The 13353-nt window shown below is 45.8% G+C and overlaps 1 protein-coding gene across 1 annotated transcript; it reads right to left on the reverse strand.

Moving 5' to 3' along the window:
- Positions 1 to 1237: 1237 nt before the first annotated feature.
- On the reverse strand, positions 1238 to 12604 carry LOC308579532 (aquaporin-7-like). Its single transcript, XM_081214099.1, has 6 exons — positions 12175 to 12604; positions 8143 to 8269; positions 4895 to 5032; positions 4523 to 4641; positions 3700 to 3917; positions 1238 to 1533 (listed from the first exon to the last, which is right to left on the reverse strand). The coding sequence occupies exons 1-6, from the start codon at positions 12262 to 12264 to the stop codon at positions 1368 to 1370; spliced, it is 858 nt and encodes a 285-aa protein (XP_081070225.1). The 5' UTR covers positions 12265 to 12604; the 3' UTR covers positions 1238 to 1367.
- Between the last annotated feature and the right edge of the window lie 749 nt (positions 12605 to 13353).

Raw genomic sequence — 13353 nt, forward strand, 5'->3', positions numbered from 1 at the left:
GGCTGAGTGATGGGGGTGGAGATGCTCTTTCAGGTATACCAAGCCTGTCTAGGGTTCGTAATGCAATGGCTGGCTAAGGGGGATTCCTCCTGGGAATCGCCTTTCCTGTCTAGACTGAGGAGCTAAAGTGCACAAAGGGTGGGAGGAAGCAACCCTCCCCTGGGAAGCATCCTTTGAGCAACCTTTCTATGGCACTGATGGGAGTTGTAGTCCAAAACAGCTAGAAGTGCACCAGACTGAGAGCCGATCACTTTCCAAGTCTTAAACCAAATCACACGTGAATTGTGTCCCAATCATCCTTGGCACGGCGTCATATGAAAGAAACACAATCTGCAATTTGAGCGATTGCGGATAAGAGAGTTTGGTGGTTTGATGTTTGCCACTGGGACCATCTAGGGAAGGGGGCCGCCATTGTATGCAGGTGGCCCTAGTTCGTTTGCCAACATCTCTAGTTAAAGTGGAAAGGGTCTGGGAATGATCTCTGCCGGGGATCTAGTGGCAGTGGCACCAGTCAGGATTGTGGGCTACAGCTCCCGTAATCCCCTGACCTTTGGCCATGCAGACGGCATCCAGAACACCATCCCAAACTGCCTTGGGATGAGATTTGCGTACAATCAGAATTGTAGAGTTGGAAGGGAGCCACGGGTCATCTAGTCCAACCCCCTACACTACAGGAATCTCAATTAAAGCATCCATGACACAGGGCCCTCCAAGGAAGGAGAGCTTGCAACCTCCCAGGTTTTGAAGAATTTGAATTTGTTTGAAGAGTTAAATGGTAGTGACAGGAAGAGGGTGTTTCTGTGTCTTACAGCAGTGCTTCTCCTTAAGCCGGAGAGCAGGCAGATGCAGCCAGGAGTCTTACGCCTGATTGTATGTCATAGCCAAGCCTAGAAATTCTCCTGCATCTTTCCACAATTGTTGCACATAGTTCCCAAATTGCACCTGTCTAATTGAGTGCACCGGCGGAGGGTGGTTGGGGCTACTTCTGTCTACAAGGAAAAAGCTGGGTCAACCAGTCTATAATAACTGAAAGTACTGAAATGATGGTGTATTTTTCAAGGGCAGCGTCTCACAGCACACCCCTTGAGCACCCCTGCCTAAAGGGATTTTTGCAAGGCTCTTACATGAGCACTGACATGCCGCTCACTGGCAGCAGCTGAGTGAGAAGAGCACAGGGCAGGCAGGAACTTACACCTTCCAGCCTTCCCTTATTTATCCCCTAAAAAAGTGCCCTCTGTTTATTAGGTAAGAACATAGATTGATATCTGCTTGCACGCTCTTGGGCACTGTGGCCACAGCAGACAGCTTTCTGCTATGGATCTGTCCCAAGTCCCAAATTCAGCTTCCGGTTGACGGGAGTCCAGATTTCACAGTCGCTGCTCGACGCTCTCGTCGCCCTCGCAGTCTGGCTTCCTGCTCCCATCCAGCCGAGGGCGATTGTGAAAGTCAACGAAGATGTTGTAGATGAAAATTCCAAGGAGGCTTCCCAACATTGGTGCGACCACTGGGACCCACCACCAATTATTTGATGCGCTGGGGGGTGGGGAAGAGAGAAAAGCTGGTTTTATGCGGTTCTAGGAGAAGCCAAGAGCAGAAATTGAGCTCAGCTGCTTCTTTGACAGCACCACTGGTTCTTTGTAGACCTGGTGTCAGTATTCAAAAGAATCTGGTCCAGGGATGGGCAAGCTGTGTCCCTCTTGTTGCTGGATGGTGGCTACAGGTGACAACCATTTTGAGCAGAGGTTCCCTTCCTGACCCCCATGGGTGTCAGTGGAGCACTCATAAGCCCGTTCTGCCCCATACTGGGGCCTCTTCCAAGTCAGGAGCAGAGTGTGTGTGGGTGTAATCATGCATCTATCAGACCCACACAAAATTGTTTCTGTCCGTTTCATCCCCATCCTTGAACTGGACCATCACTTGCCTGTACCGCCCCTCAATTACGTCCATCACAAATCAGCCTTCCTTTAACGCAAGGGTTGCCCCTCTAGAGGTGGTTGGAGTGCAACTCCCATGGCTGAGCTGTCTTCAAGGGCAGCCCCAACTAAAGTGTTGCAGCAATCCAGTCTGGAAGTTACCAGAGCATGGAGCGCAGTGGCCAAGGCATAGCTGTCCCAAAGGGGTTCCAGCTGAGCTAGGGGGACGGGAGAGTGCTCCTTGCCATCAAGACCACCTGAGCCTCTGCTGACAGTGTTGAATCCAGTTGTACGCCCATGTTGCTCCTTTGGGGGGGGGAGTGCAACCCCATCCAGAACTGGCAGCCTCCCAGTCTGCATCCCCAATTACACAAAACAGGATTCAGATTCAGTTTATTGGCCCATCCTGCTTCCAAGCATTGCATCAAGTTCAGGAGACCTGTTTCCACCCATAGCTTTTTTATACTCTCATTTTGTACTTTTAAAAGGGGGAAATCCTAGGTACACCACCTTGAATTCCTTGGAGAGGAGGTAGAGTGCACATCAAAAGCACCTTTTGTACTCTTACTCCAGTCCTTAACAAATGTGATAGCTCAATGCACGACCTAACTTCTCAAATTTTGCCTAACGTTGGGCGAGGAGGTTCAGACCTTCCTTCGTATCCACAAGAGCTATCAACCAATTTGTTTCAATTAATCTATATTTAAATACAGTGGTACCTCGGGTTACATACGCTTCAGGTTACATACGCTTCAGGTTACAGACTCCCCTGAGCCAGAAATAGTGCTTCAGGTTAAGAACTTTGCTTCAGGATGAGAACAGAAATCGTGCTACGGCAGCGCGGCGGGAGGAGGAGGCCCCATTAGCTAAAGTGGTCTTCAGGTTAAGAACAGTTTCAGGTTAAGTACGGACCTATGGAACGAATTAAGTACTTAACCTGAGGTACCACTGTAAGTGGTTGTTGCCCACCCTGCACCTGATGGGCAGAGCAAACCAGGAATAATAATAATAAAATGTTCAGTAATCAAATTTAATCAATCCATGCAAATAAGGGGAGCAGAAACTGTGGGGATCGGCAATATTCACCTAGGAGACACCTGCCTTGTGAGTAGCACATGTGAACAAGATCTAGGGGTCTTAGCAGATCACAAGCTTAACATGAGTCAATGGTGATGCAGCAGCAAAGAAGGCTAATGCTATTCTAGGCTGCATCAACAGAAGTATAGTGTCCCGATCACAGGAAGAGGACCACTCTATTCTGCCTTGGTCAGACCACACCTGGAGTACTTTGTCCAGTTCTGGGCACCACAATTTAAGGTGGATATTGACAAGCTGGAATGTGTGTGGAAGATCATCAAGGGTCTGGAAACCAAGCCTTGTGAGGAATAGTTGAAGGAACTGGGTACTGGGTACGTTTAACCTGGGAAAGGAGACTGGGAGGAGATATGATAGCCATCTTCAAAAGGGCTGTCACAGGGAAGATGGACCTATCTTGGTTTCTCCTGCTCTGGAGCGTAAGACATGAACCAGTGACTTCAAGTTACAAGGAAGGAGATTCCAATGAAAACTTAGGAAGAACTTTCTGACAGTAAGAGCTGTTCAGTAGTAGAACCAACTCCCTCGTAAGGTGGTGAACTCTCCTTCCTTGGAGGTTTCAAGCAGAGGTTGGCTGGCCACCTGTCCTGGATGCTTTAGTTGAGATTCCTACATTGCAGGGGGGTGGATTAGATGACGCTCAGGGTTGCTTCACACTCCTATGATTCTGTGGTAGAGAAAAGGAACTCACTTGAAGACCTCCAGCCCCCATCCAGCAACGGCTGTGAAGATCCTTGGTGGCAAGTCTCTGGAAGGGTTAATGGCGTAGCCTGTGTTCATCCCCAAGGACATGCCGATGACCGCAACCAGCAGCCCAACACTCAAGGCATGGGTGCCTGGAAGAGCACCCGCATTCTTCAGGTCGTTGATGGCGAGGATTCCAATCAATAGCACAGCTGTAGTGATGAACTGCGGGGATGAGGCCAGGAATGAAGGATGGAAGGATGAAATAAAAGATGGCAGCCCAGAGGCAGAAGAGGCCACTCCAAAACAAGGTGGCGGAAAGTCCGGTGTGGGGACCAATGGGGAACAGTCATTACAATCCCTTCCCCTTGCTTGCTTACCTCTTAACCCACCCGAGGCAGACACCAAAATGGCATCCCCCTTCCCTGCCAGGGAAGAAGTGGTGAAGGAAGAAGGCAGGAAGAAAGATTGACATCAGGATCCGCTGCCCCAGTGGATCCTGACGCCTGAGGCAGTCACCTCACCTTGCCTCATGGCTGGGCCGACCCTGTCTTAACCCCCTGCATTCTGAAGACTGATTGGGTACAGACATACCCGTATGAGGACAATTATTATCTTGGCATTTCAGTGTGGTCAAAGCTCTCCGTGTCTATTATCTAGAAGCCATAGAATGACTCCCTATGAAATAGTTGTGTTTTAACTGCTTTCCCTATTAATCCTACTGTTTAATTCTTTTAGCAAACCACTTTGGGGTTGTTTTTTTAAGTATATAACAAGAAGTATATAACTTTAATGAACTAAATAAATAAAGTCAATCCTGGTGCACCAACCTCATTTATAAATCCGCCCAAAGTCGACATGTATGGAGACGGATAGGTGGCAAAGATGTTTGCCGTGCCAGTGGGTCCTCCAACGCTCAGGGCCCCCCCGGTATAATCCATCAGGGCCTCTGAAAGGGAAGCAACCAGATTACACAGTTCAACAGCAAAAGCACAAGTTGGAGAGGCTACAAGTGGGCTTTTTGATCAAACCACTCTGCCCTTGCACGGACCCACAATGTGTGTGTGTGTGTGTGTGTGTGTTTATGAGAGAGAAGGGTGTTCGTGTGTCACTGAAACAACCAAAAAGTCAGGTAGTTCTTCTTCCTCCCCAGCTATTCTAGTGGCTTTGTGCGGGGTTGGGGGTCAAGGGAAGTAGCATACCATAATACAGTGAAAACGTCGTAGCAGAAGCCAAGAAGGATCCCACGAACTGGCCAATCACATACACCGGAAGCTTGTACCATGGCAGATTCCCCACGACACAGTTTGCAAATGTAATTGCTGCGTTCATGTGAGCACCTTCCAGGGGCAAAAGAAATGGCAGGAATGCGAGAGTAAATGATGATAATAGTAGTAATAGTAGCAATTACAGCATTTGCAAGCCACCCCTCCACCTTGCCAATTCTTAGAAGGGCAATCTTTGCAAAGACAAAACCACAACGAAGACCAATTCTGAGAGCGTTTGCTAAAAACACAACATAGGGAAATGCTAAGTGATGGGAAAGCAAAAGGGGCACTTTCTCTTTTTTGGCTGTTTTCCTTTTCATTTAGATTAGTTTGTTTTTGATGGTATTGTATGCTGAACATTTTCAATAAAAAATAAAACAATAAAAAAAGCAAAACAAGCCAGTTCCGCACTTCTATTCCACCCCCTCAGCTGCTGGAGGCAAGTCTCAGCAAGGTGGCCCCCAGATTATGGAAGATGGAAGTTGTTCTACGCATCATGGAATGGGTGTTGGGATCTCCTTCTTAATCCTGAGAACCGTGGTTCTGTGAGTGTAGAGATAACCTCAAGGTTACGTCAAGGCTGAATCTGTACGTTTCGAGATCTCCGGTGTGTGGAAGTTCTCCAAATCCTTTACAGAAATCCGTATAAAACAGGGATGTAACACAAAGATGAAAACAGCTTTCCTCAAGCTTGTGCCCAGATTATGGGTGCCCAATGACAACCACGACATAACGTGACATCATGACATCGTCTACATCCGGTTTCTACTGGAAGTCACTTCCAAGACTTCGTAGGGCCTTTGAGGTTGCGTCGGAGCCTCACAGTGTGGGTGCTGAGCACCCACACACAAAAACTGTGAGTGCCCTGACACTGAAGGCCCCCTAGAGTTGGTACCAGTGCTCATGCCCTCCAGTGCTTTGGGTCTACAGCTGTATAAACGACTAAGGATGTAAGAAGAACCCTGCTGGATCACTTGCCCGTCTACTCCAGCACCCTCTTTCACAGTGACCAATCAGGTGCTCCTGTGGGAAGCCCAAAATCAGGCCCTGAGTGCAAGGGCACACTTTCCTTGCGGTTTCCAGAAACTGCAGTTCAGAAGCATTGCTTCCTCCAGCTGTAGAGGCAGCACATAACCATCATGACTAGTAGCTGTTAACGGAGAAATCTGAGGGCTCCCTTGGACAAAAAACAAGGACACCAGCCAGGAATACCAGCGCAAAACAACAGCCAGTAGGCTTGGTCTTTATTGAAGACTGTCGCGACAGGACTCCCACCTGCCACCAGGTGGAACAAGATGGAAGCCCCAAACAAAAGAGCCCCCAAACTTTTATTAGCTACTAATCCCCATGTTACACACCCCCAAAACTACATCACTCATACATCATGGTTACATCATGAAAGGGAAGGTCTGGTGGCAGTAATCTGAGCATCCTGGACCCTGCCCCATGGTTCTCCTTGCCCTCCACCAAACACCCATCAAGTGTAACAAAAGAGATATTTACATTTCCCTGTTTCCCAGCCAAGTTAATCACACCCTTTTGTCTTCATCTGGGTTTGTTATTTCTGGAATGGCTACCTGTCTGGCACTCAGGTATTAGGAGGCCAGGAATTATCACTCAGGCTGAGTAGCTGAGCTCACATGTCTATATGAATTTCTGAAGTTTTCCCTTTACAGATAGGTAGCCGTGTTGGTCTGCCATAGTCAAAATAAAAAAATTCCTTCCTGTAGCACCTTAAAGACCAACTAAGTTAGTTCTTGGTATAAGCTTTCGTGTGCATGCACACTTCTTCAGATACGTAGTTTTCCCTGTGAGCCAGTTCAGAGACACATTTATCAGGGAATTTTTACCTTTGGTATTGTGCAGCAGAGGCCCTTTGTATAGATGGGAAGAAACTGTGATGAAGTGTTTTGTGGGGACAAATCACAAAAGTCACAAAAGTGATTGTGCTGGTTTTGGTAGTGGGCTGCACGTGCCTGATATCTGCTGGAGGGGCAACCCCCCCCCCCAACCTATACATACATTCCTGCAACATAGCCATCGATTGCCCTCTTGTCCTCATGAACTTGTCTAATGCTCTCTCTTGGAGCCATCTATGTTGGTGGCCGTCACTGCCTCCTGCAGGAGAGAGTTCCACACTTTCCTTTATCTGTCCCAAACAAGCTTCCTTGAATGTCCATGAGTTCTAGCGCCATGAAAGAGGGGTAAAAACTTTTCTCGAAGAGGTAAAATCAGTTATGATTAAATGGGCACAAGATGTAGGTCACAACGTTATGATGGAAGATTGGGTTAAATTATGGAAAACTGACTTAAAATTTACAGATTGTTCCCTATTGAAGGAGAATTACATGAAGATGATGTACAGATGGTACACAACACCAGTGCAGTTAGGGAAAATGTACAGAACTAGTTCAAATATATGTTGGAAGTGTAAGGAAAAGGAGGGGACATTTTATCATATGTGGTGGGATTGTAAGGTAATTAAAAAAATTTGGGAAATGATATACAACGAATTGAAGAAAATTTTCCATTTAACATTTGTTAAAAAACCCGAGGCATTTTTGTTGGGGATTGTAGGGAAAGACCTGCCAAAAAAGTTGAAAAACATCTTCATGTATGCGACAATGACCGCAAGAGTTCTGGTAGCACAAGGATGGAAGACTGAAGAAACCCCAACTAAAGAATCATGGCAAGAAAAATTGATGGACTATGCAGAACTGGTAAAACTGACATATAAGCTATGGGACAAGGATAACTGTGACTTTAAGGATGAATGGGAATTTGTGTGGGAGGGGGGAGGGAGGAAAAATGGGGGGGGACAAGGATAATATGTTTTTGGATAATATGTCTTGTTATAATTTTGAATAAAAAACAAAAAACCCAAAAAACTTTTCTCTATCTGCTTTCTCCTGGGCTAGGTTTTGCAGTCTAAAACCTCTGAAGGGCACCAGGTTGGGGAAGCCTGCAGTAAAACCATCCCGGCAGAAAATGTTATGAAACACAGAACCTCTCTGGAACAGCAAAAGGAAAGAAGGAGAAGCACTAAGATAATATAGAAATCAACCTTTTAGAAACTAGCAAGGGGTGGATTAAAGCAATTTATGCCCAGATCTAAACGGATTGAAACTGCACAGTTGATATTAAAAGGGAGATCTTCCAGGCACATTATCTACCAGACTCACCTGAGATTCCACCAGCTACGTGAATTCCCAACATAACACCGAATCCAAATCCCAGATTGATGCTCAGAAAGTCCCCAAAGCTATTCTTTCCTATTACCACCTGGGCAACAGAGCCCTGTCCAATAACCTGTGGGGGAAGGGGGAAGAAGTGTCAAGGTATCCATCGTCATGGTAGCAGGACAACATCACCGGTGCAAAGATCACCAGTGTTGAAGCGATGATTTTTCAGCTTCAACTTCATTGGACTGGTCAAGTTGTACTGATGCCTGATTATCGTCTTCCAAAGCAACTACTCTATTCACAATTTAAGAATGGAAAGTGAAATAACGGTCGTCAACAAAAGAGGTTTAAAGACACTCTCAAAGCAAATCTTTAAAAATGTAGTATAGGCACTGATAACTGGGAAACACTGGCCTGTGCTCCAGTTGGAGAACAGCCTTTACCAAAGGTGTCATGAGGCTTTGAAGACGCTCAAACTCAGGATGAAAGGGAGAAACGTGCTAAGAGGAAGACATGCTAGGCAAACTCTCACTGTGATCAACTCCTGCCCAGAAACCAATGTCCCCACTATGGAAGGACGTGTGGATCCAGAATTGGCCTCCACAGTCACTTACGGACTCACTGTTAAAACCGTGTTCATGGAATCATGGAAGACATATATATATATATATATATATATGCTTTCGTAGATTTTCACGGGTACAGGAATGCAGGTTTTGGTGTCTTCGGGTGTCTTCCCGTGTAAGAGTTGGGGTGTCTAGGCGACGTTTCGACGAGGTCTCACTCGTCATCTTCAGGCTGGTGCTTTCGGCTTCTTGTTACTAGAACAGAGCAGGGTCTCAGTGTTTGAGTTCCTATAAATACTGTTGAGGGGGTGTGGTGTATAGCCTCCAACGTTCTGGGCAGAGAGGAAGTTCCCAGGTTAATGTGCCTTTTCTTCTTTTGTTCATTAATTACTTGAGGGATATCTTGAGTGATTACTTGAGTGATTTACCAGCAAAACAGGGTTACGAAGCTAATCCAAAAAGAAACACCCCCCAAAAACCAAGACACAGAAGAAAACAATGGCATGGCCCTCCTTCCTTATATCAAGGGCACTACAGATAAAATTAGCAAAATCCTCCATAAACACAATATCAAAACAGCCTTTTGCACCAACCAAAAAATAGCCAATATCCTCAGAAACCCAAAAGATAAAATCCAGTTAGAAAACCAAGGGGTCTATGAAATACCCTGCAAAGTCTGCCCAGCCACGTACATTGGACAAACAAACAGACGAATAAATGCACGTATCGCAGAACACAAGAATGCCGTCAAAAAAGAAGAAAAAACTTCCTCTCTTTACCAACACATGAAAGAAACAGGACACGAAATTAATTTTGCAGATTCCAAATTGCTCTTTAACATGGAACATCACCACAAGAGAATAATCATGGAAGCCATCGAGATAGAGAAACACCCTCACAACATGAACAAGCGTGACGACACGTCCCGCCTGCCAGACATCTGGAAATTAGCCCTCCCCACAAAAACCGACACCAGAACCAGAGGCACACAGAACGCCATCTCCAATCAACCACACCAGACCCAAACCCAGACCCTCTCCACAGATAAATTACAGACACCATCCAGTAGTCAAACCATAGTGGCACCTCCGGATGCTGCACCCCCCTGCAATCCCTACACAGATCTGGCTGGCACAGGGCACAAAACCACAGCTCGCCCCTATACACGAAGCCAAGCCAGAGCACAACTAAGTGCAGTACAGCCATCTTCTCAGAAAAACTCTTCACAAGCTCAAGAGGTCAAGACTCGAAAGCTTTAGCAACTAATCCACACCTAATGACCCTCCTAAGTGGTACTCAGAATATCACTCAAGTAATCACTCAAGATATCCCTCAAGTAATTAATGAACAAAAGAAGAAAAGGCACATTAACCTGGGAACTTCCTCTCTGCCCAGAACGTTGGAGGCTATACACCACACCCCCTCAACAGTATTTATAGGAACTCAAACACTGAGACCCTGCTCTGTTCTAGTAACAAGAAGCCGAAAGCACCAGCCTGAAGATGACGAGTGAGACCTCGTCGAAACGTCGCCTAGACACCCCAACTCTTACACGGGAAGACACCCGAAGACACCAAAACCTGCATATATATATATATATATATATATATATATATATATATATATATATATATATGTTTTTTAACATATCATTTTAAACAATAATTAAACATACTTTTACATCTTATTCAATTCTTTTGACTTCCATCAGTCCTGTCTGAAAATTCTCCAGTCTAATCACTTAGTATGCATTTCTTATTTTCCCTATTACATTTCAAACTCATAACCAATTTCTCTATCTTTTTCTACTTTGTAACACTTCGTCTATTTCTCCTTACAAAACTTCTTTTAGACCTACTAGTGTAATTTGTTGATTGCAGTTGCTCTTCAAATAATTCATATACTTCTTCCAATCTTCTGTAAATCTCTGGTCCCACAGGTTTCGAATCCTTCCTGCCATTTTCTCCAGTTCTGCACACTCCATTAACATGGGAAACAATCTTACTTGGCTATGAGGGATTGCCAAAGAAGAGCTCTAACCCACTGAGCTGTCCAGGCTGACATCAATGTATGACATTTACAGACCACCCTTTCTTCCAAGGACCTCAAGGCCGTCTACATAGTTCTCCTCCTCATCCCCACAACACTCCCGTAAGGCTGAGAGACTGGCCTGACGTCACCCAATGAGCTTCGGGGCTGAGTGGGGATGTGAAGACTGGGCTCCCAGGTCAAAAGCATATTATTTTCCTTCCAGATTCTAATCCCCAAGTGTCTAATACTGAATTTAACAGTGGTGGTAATGGATTAAACAGCCCTTGGAATAATAATACGATATTTTTAGCCAGTTAGATGCTTAAAAAAATAAAAATAGCATTGCATGAGCTGTTCTTGAAGAAATGTTCCTCATTAAGTTGGGCGTAATGGTGCTTTTGTCAGATGCTTCCTCCAAATCATGAAACAATGGGTTCCAATCCATAACCAGTTAATACAACCAGATACCTAATGCAAATTGAAGTTCAGTACAAAATGTCCTCCCCCGTTTTCTCCCATAATATCATCTTTGAGTCGGGTTGTTGTTTGCTATTCCAAATATACTGTTTAGCATATGAAAGGTTTGCTGATCTTCAGGTGGATCACTAAACATGGTTAATGAGCAGTGCTCAGGTCGGCGAGTCACAGCCTGTGTGTGGGAGACATTGATCCTTTGTGTCCAGAACAAGGGGTGGAGATGACCGTTGCCGACTCTGTATGCCTTTAAAGCACCTTTGAAGCCTATCCTTTCCCTCAAAGAATTCTGGGCCCTGTAGTTTGCCCCTCACAAAGTGACAGTTCTCAGCAACCTTTAACAAACTACAGTACAGCGGTACCTCGGGTTACAGATGCTTCAGGTTATAGACTCCGCTAACCCAGAAATAGTACCTTGGGTTAAGAACTTTGCTTCAGGATGAGAACAGAAATCGCGTGGCAGCGGCAGCAGGAGGCCCTATTAACTAAAGTGGTGCTTCAGGTTAAGAACAGTTTCAGGTTAAGGACGGACCTCCAGAACAAATTAAGTTTTTAACCCAAGGTACCACTGTATCCAGAATTCTTTGAGCGGAGGGGAATGTTCTTTGAATGTGCTTTAAAGATATAGTTGGCACACACAACACTGCAGTGTTCAGAAGAGCCCCGAGGCAGGATCAGACCTAACAGATGCATTTTTGCACACACACTGACAGATTGGAGAATAGTATCTCAAAATTTAGATATGTGCACATTTTGAGGGGTGCCTGTTTTGGTTCCGCTAATGTTTTGCAAACTTGGTGAATTCTGCTTCTGATGCAGACTGGGTCCCCTTCCTGTCTCTTTCCTCACCCACACACATCACCTTTTCAGGAACAAGAAGGGGGGGGTGCATGCCCCAGCCTTTGCCACCCTCTCCCCCTCCTCGAATGACCCCTGCACCCTCCACCCCTGACCTGCTCACCATCAGGATGAAGGTGGACAGAGCCTCTGCCAGCCCCTGCCGGATGGTTTCATTTCGGATTGTCAGCCAGCTGATGACTTTCTTCAGCATCTTGGTCGCCGACAGGCAAGCGATTCAGTCCCTGTTGGGAAGGCAGATGTCATAACTCCTGGTGGCACACTCTGAAGCGAGTCACTGTCCTCCCCTTCGCAGCCTGTCTCCACCTGACAGCCCTGACTGATGCCTGGTTAAAGGGTAACAAGGCAATTAAGCAGCAGCCAGATCTGCAATCTGTTCTCTCCACCCTTCCTTCCTTCCTTCCTTCCTTCCTTCCTTCCTTCCTTCCTTCCTTCCTTCCTTCTTGCATAAAATTGTAGAGTTGGAAGGAACCACGAGGCTCATTCAGTGCAGAAAACTTTTGCTGGATGTGGGGCAAAAACCCACAGCCCTGAGATTAGTTGCCAGTCCTCTGAAACAGCAGGGCTTGAGCTGACCTCTTCGACGTCTGAGGTGCCGGAACAGAGCCCAGGTTCCATCTGCTGGAAGGTCTATTATGGGCTGGCTCTGAAGTCACAGTGGCCTCTGCCAAAGCTGGGTTCTTTTTACAAGCCATTGAGGTTACCTGCCCAGTAGCTCGAGCGGTTATAACTATTTTTAAAATTATATTTTATTGTTTCAATATTTTAAACATATACAGTCATACCTCGGGTTACAGATGCTTCAGGTTGCGTTTTCGCAGGTTACGGACCGCCGAAAATCGGAAGCGCTAAATCACACTTTGCGTATGCACAGAAGTGGCGAATTGCAACCCACGCAGCCGTGGGTTGCGAACGCTGCAGGTTGCGAACGTGCATCTTGCACAGATCACGTTCGCAACCCGAGCGTCCACTGTATAGCCAAAAGACAATGTTGTCTTTTCTCTTATTTTTTGTCGACTTCCTACCCTGTTTTCCATGGAGTTGTTTCTCTCCTGCTCAATCCCTTCTTCTATCTGTCAAATCATAATCACAATATTATAATCTAATTACTTCTGCTGCTCATAGCTAAAATCCTGCTCACGAGTTCAGCGTACTATAATGTGAAAAAGGCCACAAAACACTCATCATTAGATTCTCTTAATTTTTCTGATAATTTTGCCAGTTCTGCATAGTCCATTATCTTACTTATCCATTCTTTGGAACTTCTTTTTCCTTCCATTTC

This window comes from Podarcis bocagei (assembly GCF_964188305.1).
Source record: "Podarcis bocagei genome assembly, contig: HAP1_SCAFFOLD_138, whole genome shotgun sequence".
Classification (NCBI taxonomy): domain Eukaryota; kingdom Metazoa; phylum Chordata; class Lepidosauria; order Squamata; family Lacertidae; genus Podarcis; species Podarcis bocagei.

What these genes read in the sequence shown, in the direction of transcription:
- LOC308579532 (XM_081214099.1), bottom strand. Translation starts at nt 12,264, where the DNA reads ATGCTGAAGAAAGTCATCAGCTGGCTGACAATCCGAAATGAAACCATC. An exon ending in GACGTTTTCACTGTATTATG is followed by an intron (nt 4,642 to 4,894) that starts GTATGCTACTTC and finishes CTTCCCTTTCAG; the next exon opens with AGGCCCTGATGGATTATACC. An exon ending in TGGGGGCTGGAGGTCTTCAA is followed by an intron (nt 1,534 to 3,699) that starts GTGAGTTCCTTT and finishes CCCACCCCCCAG; the next exon opens with CGCATCAAATAATTGGTGGT.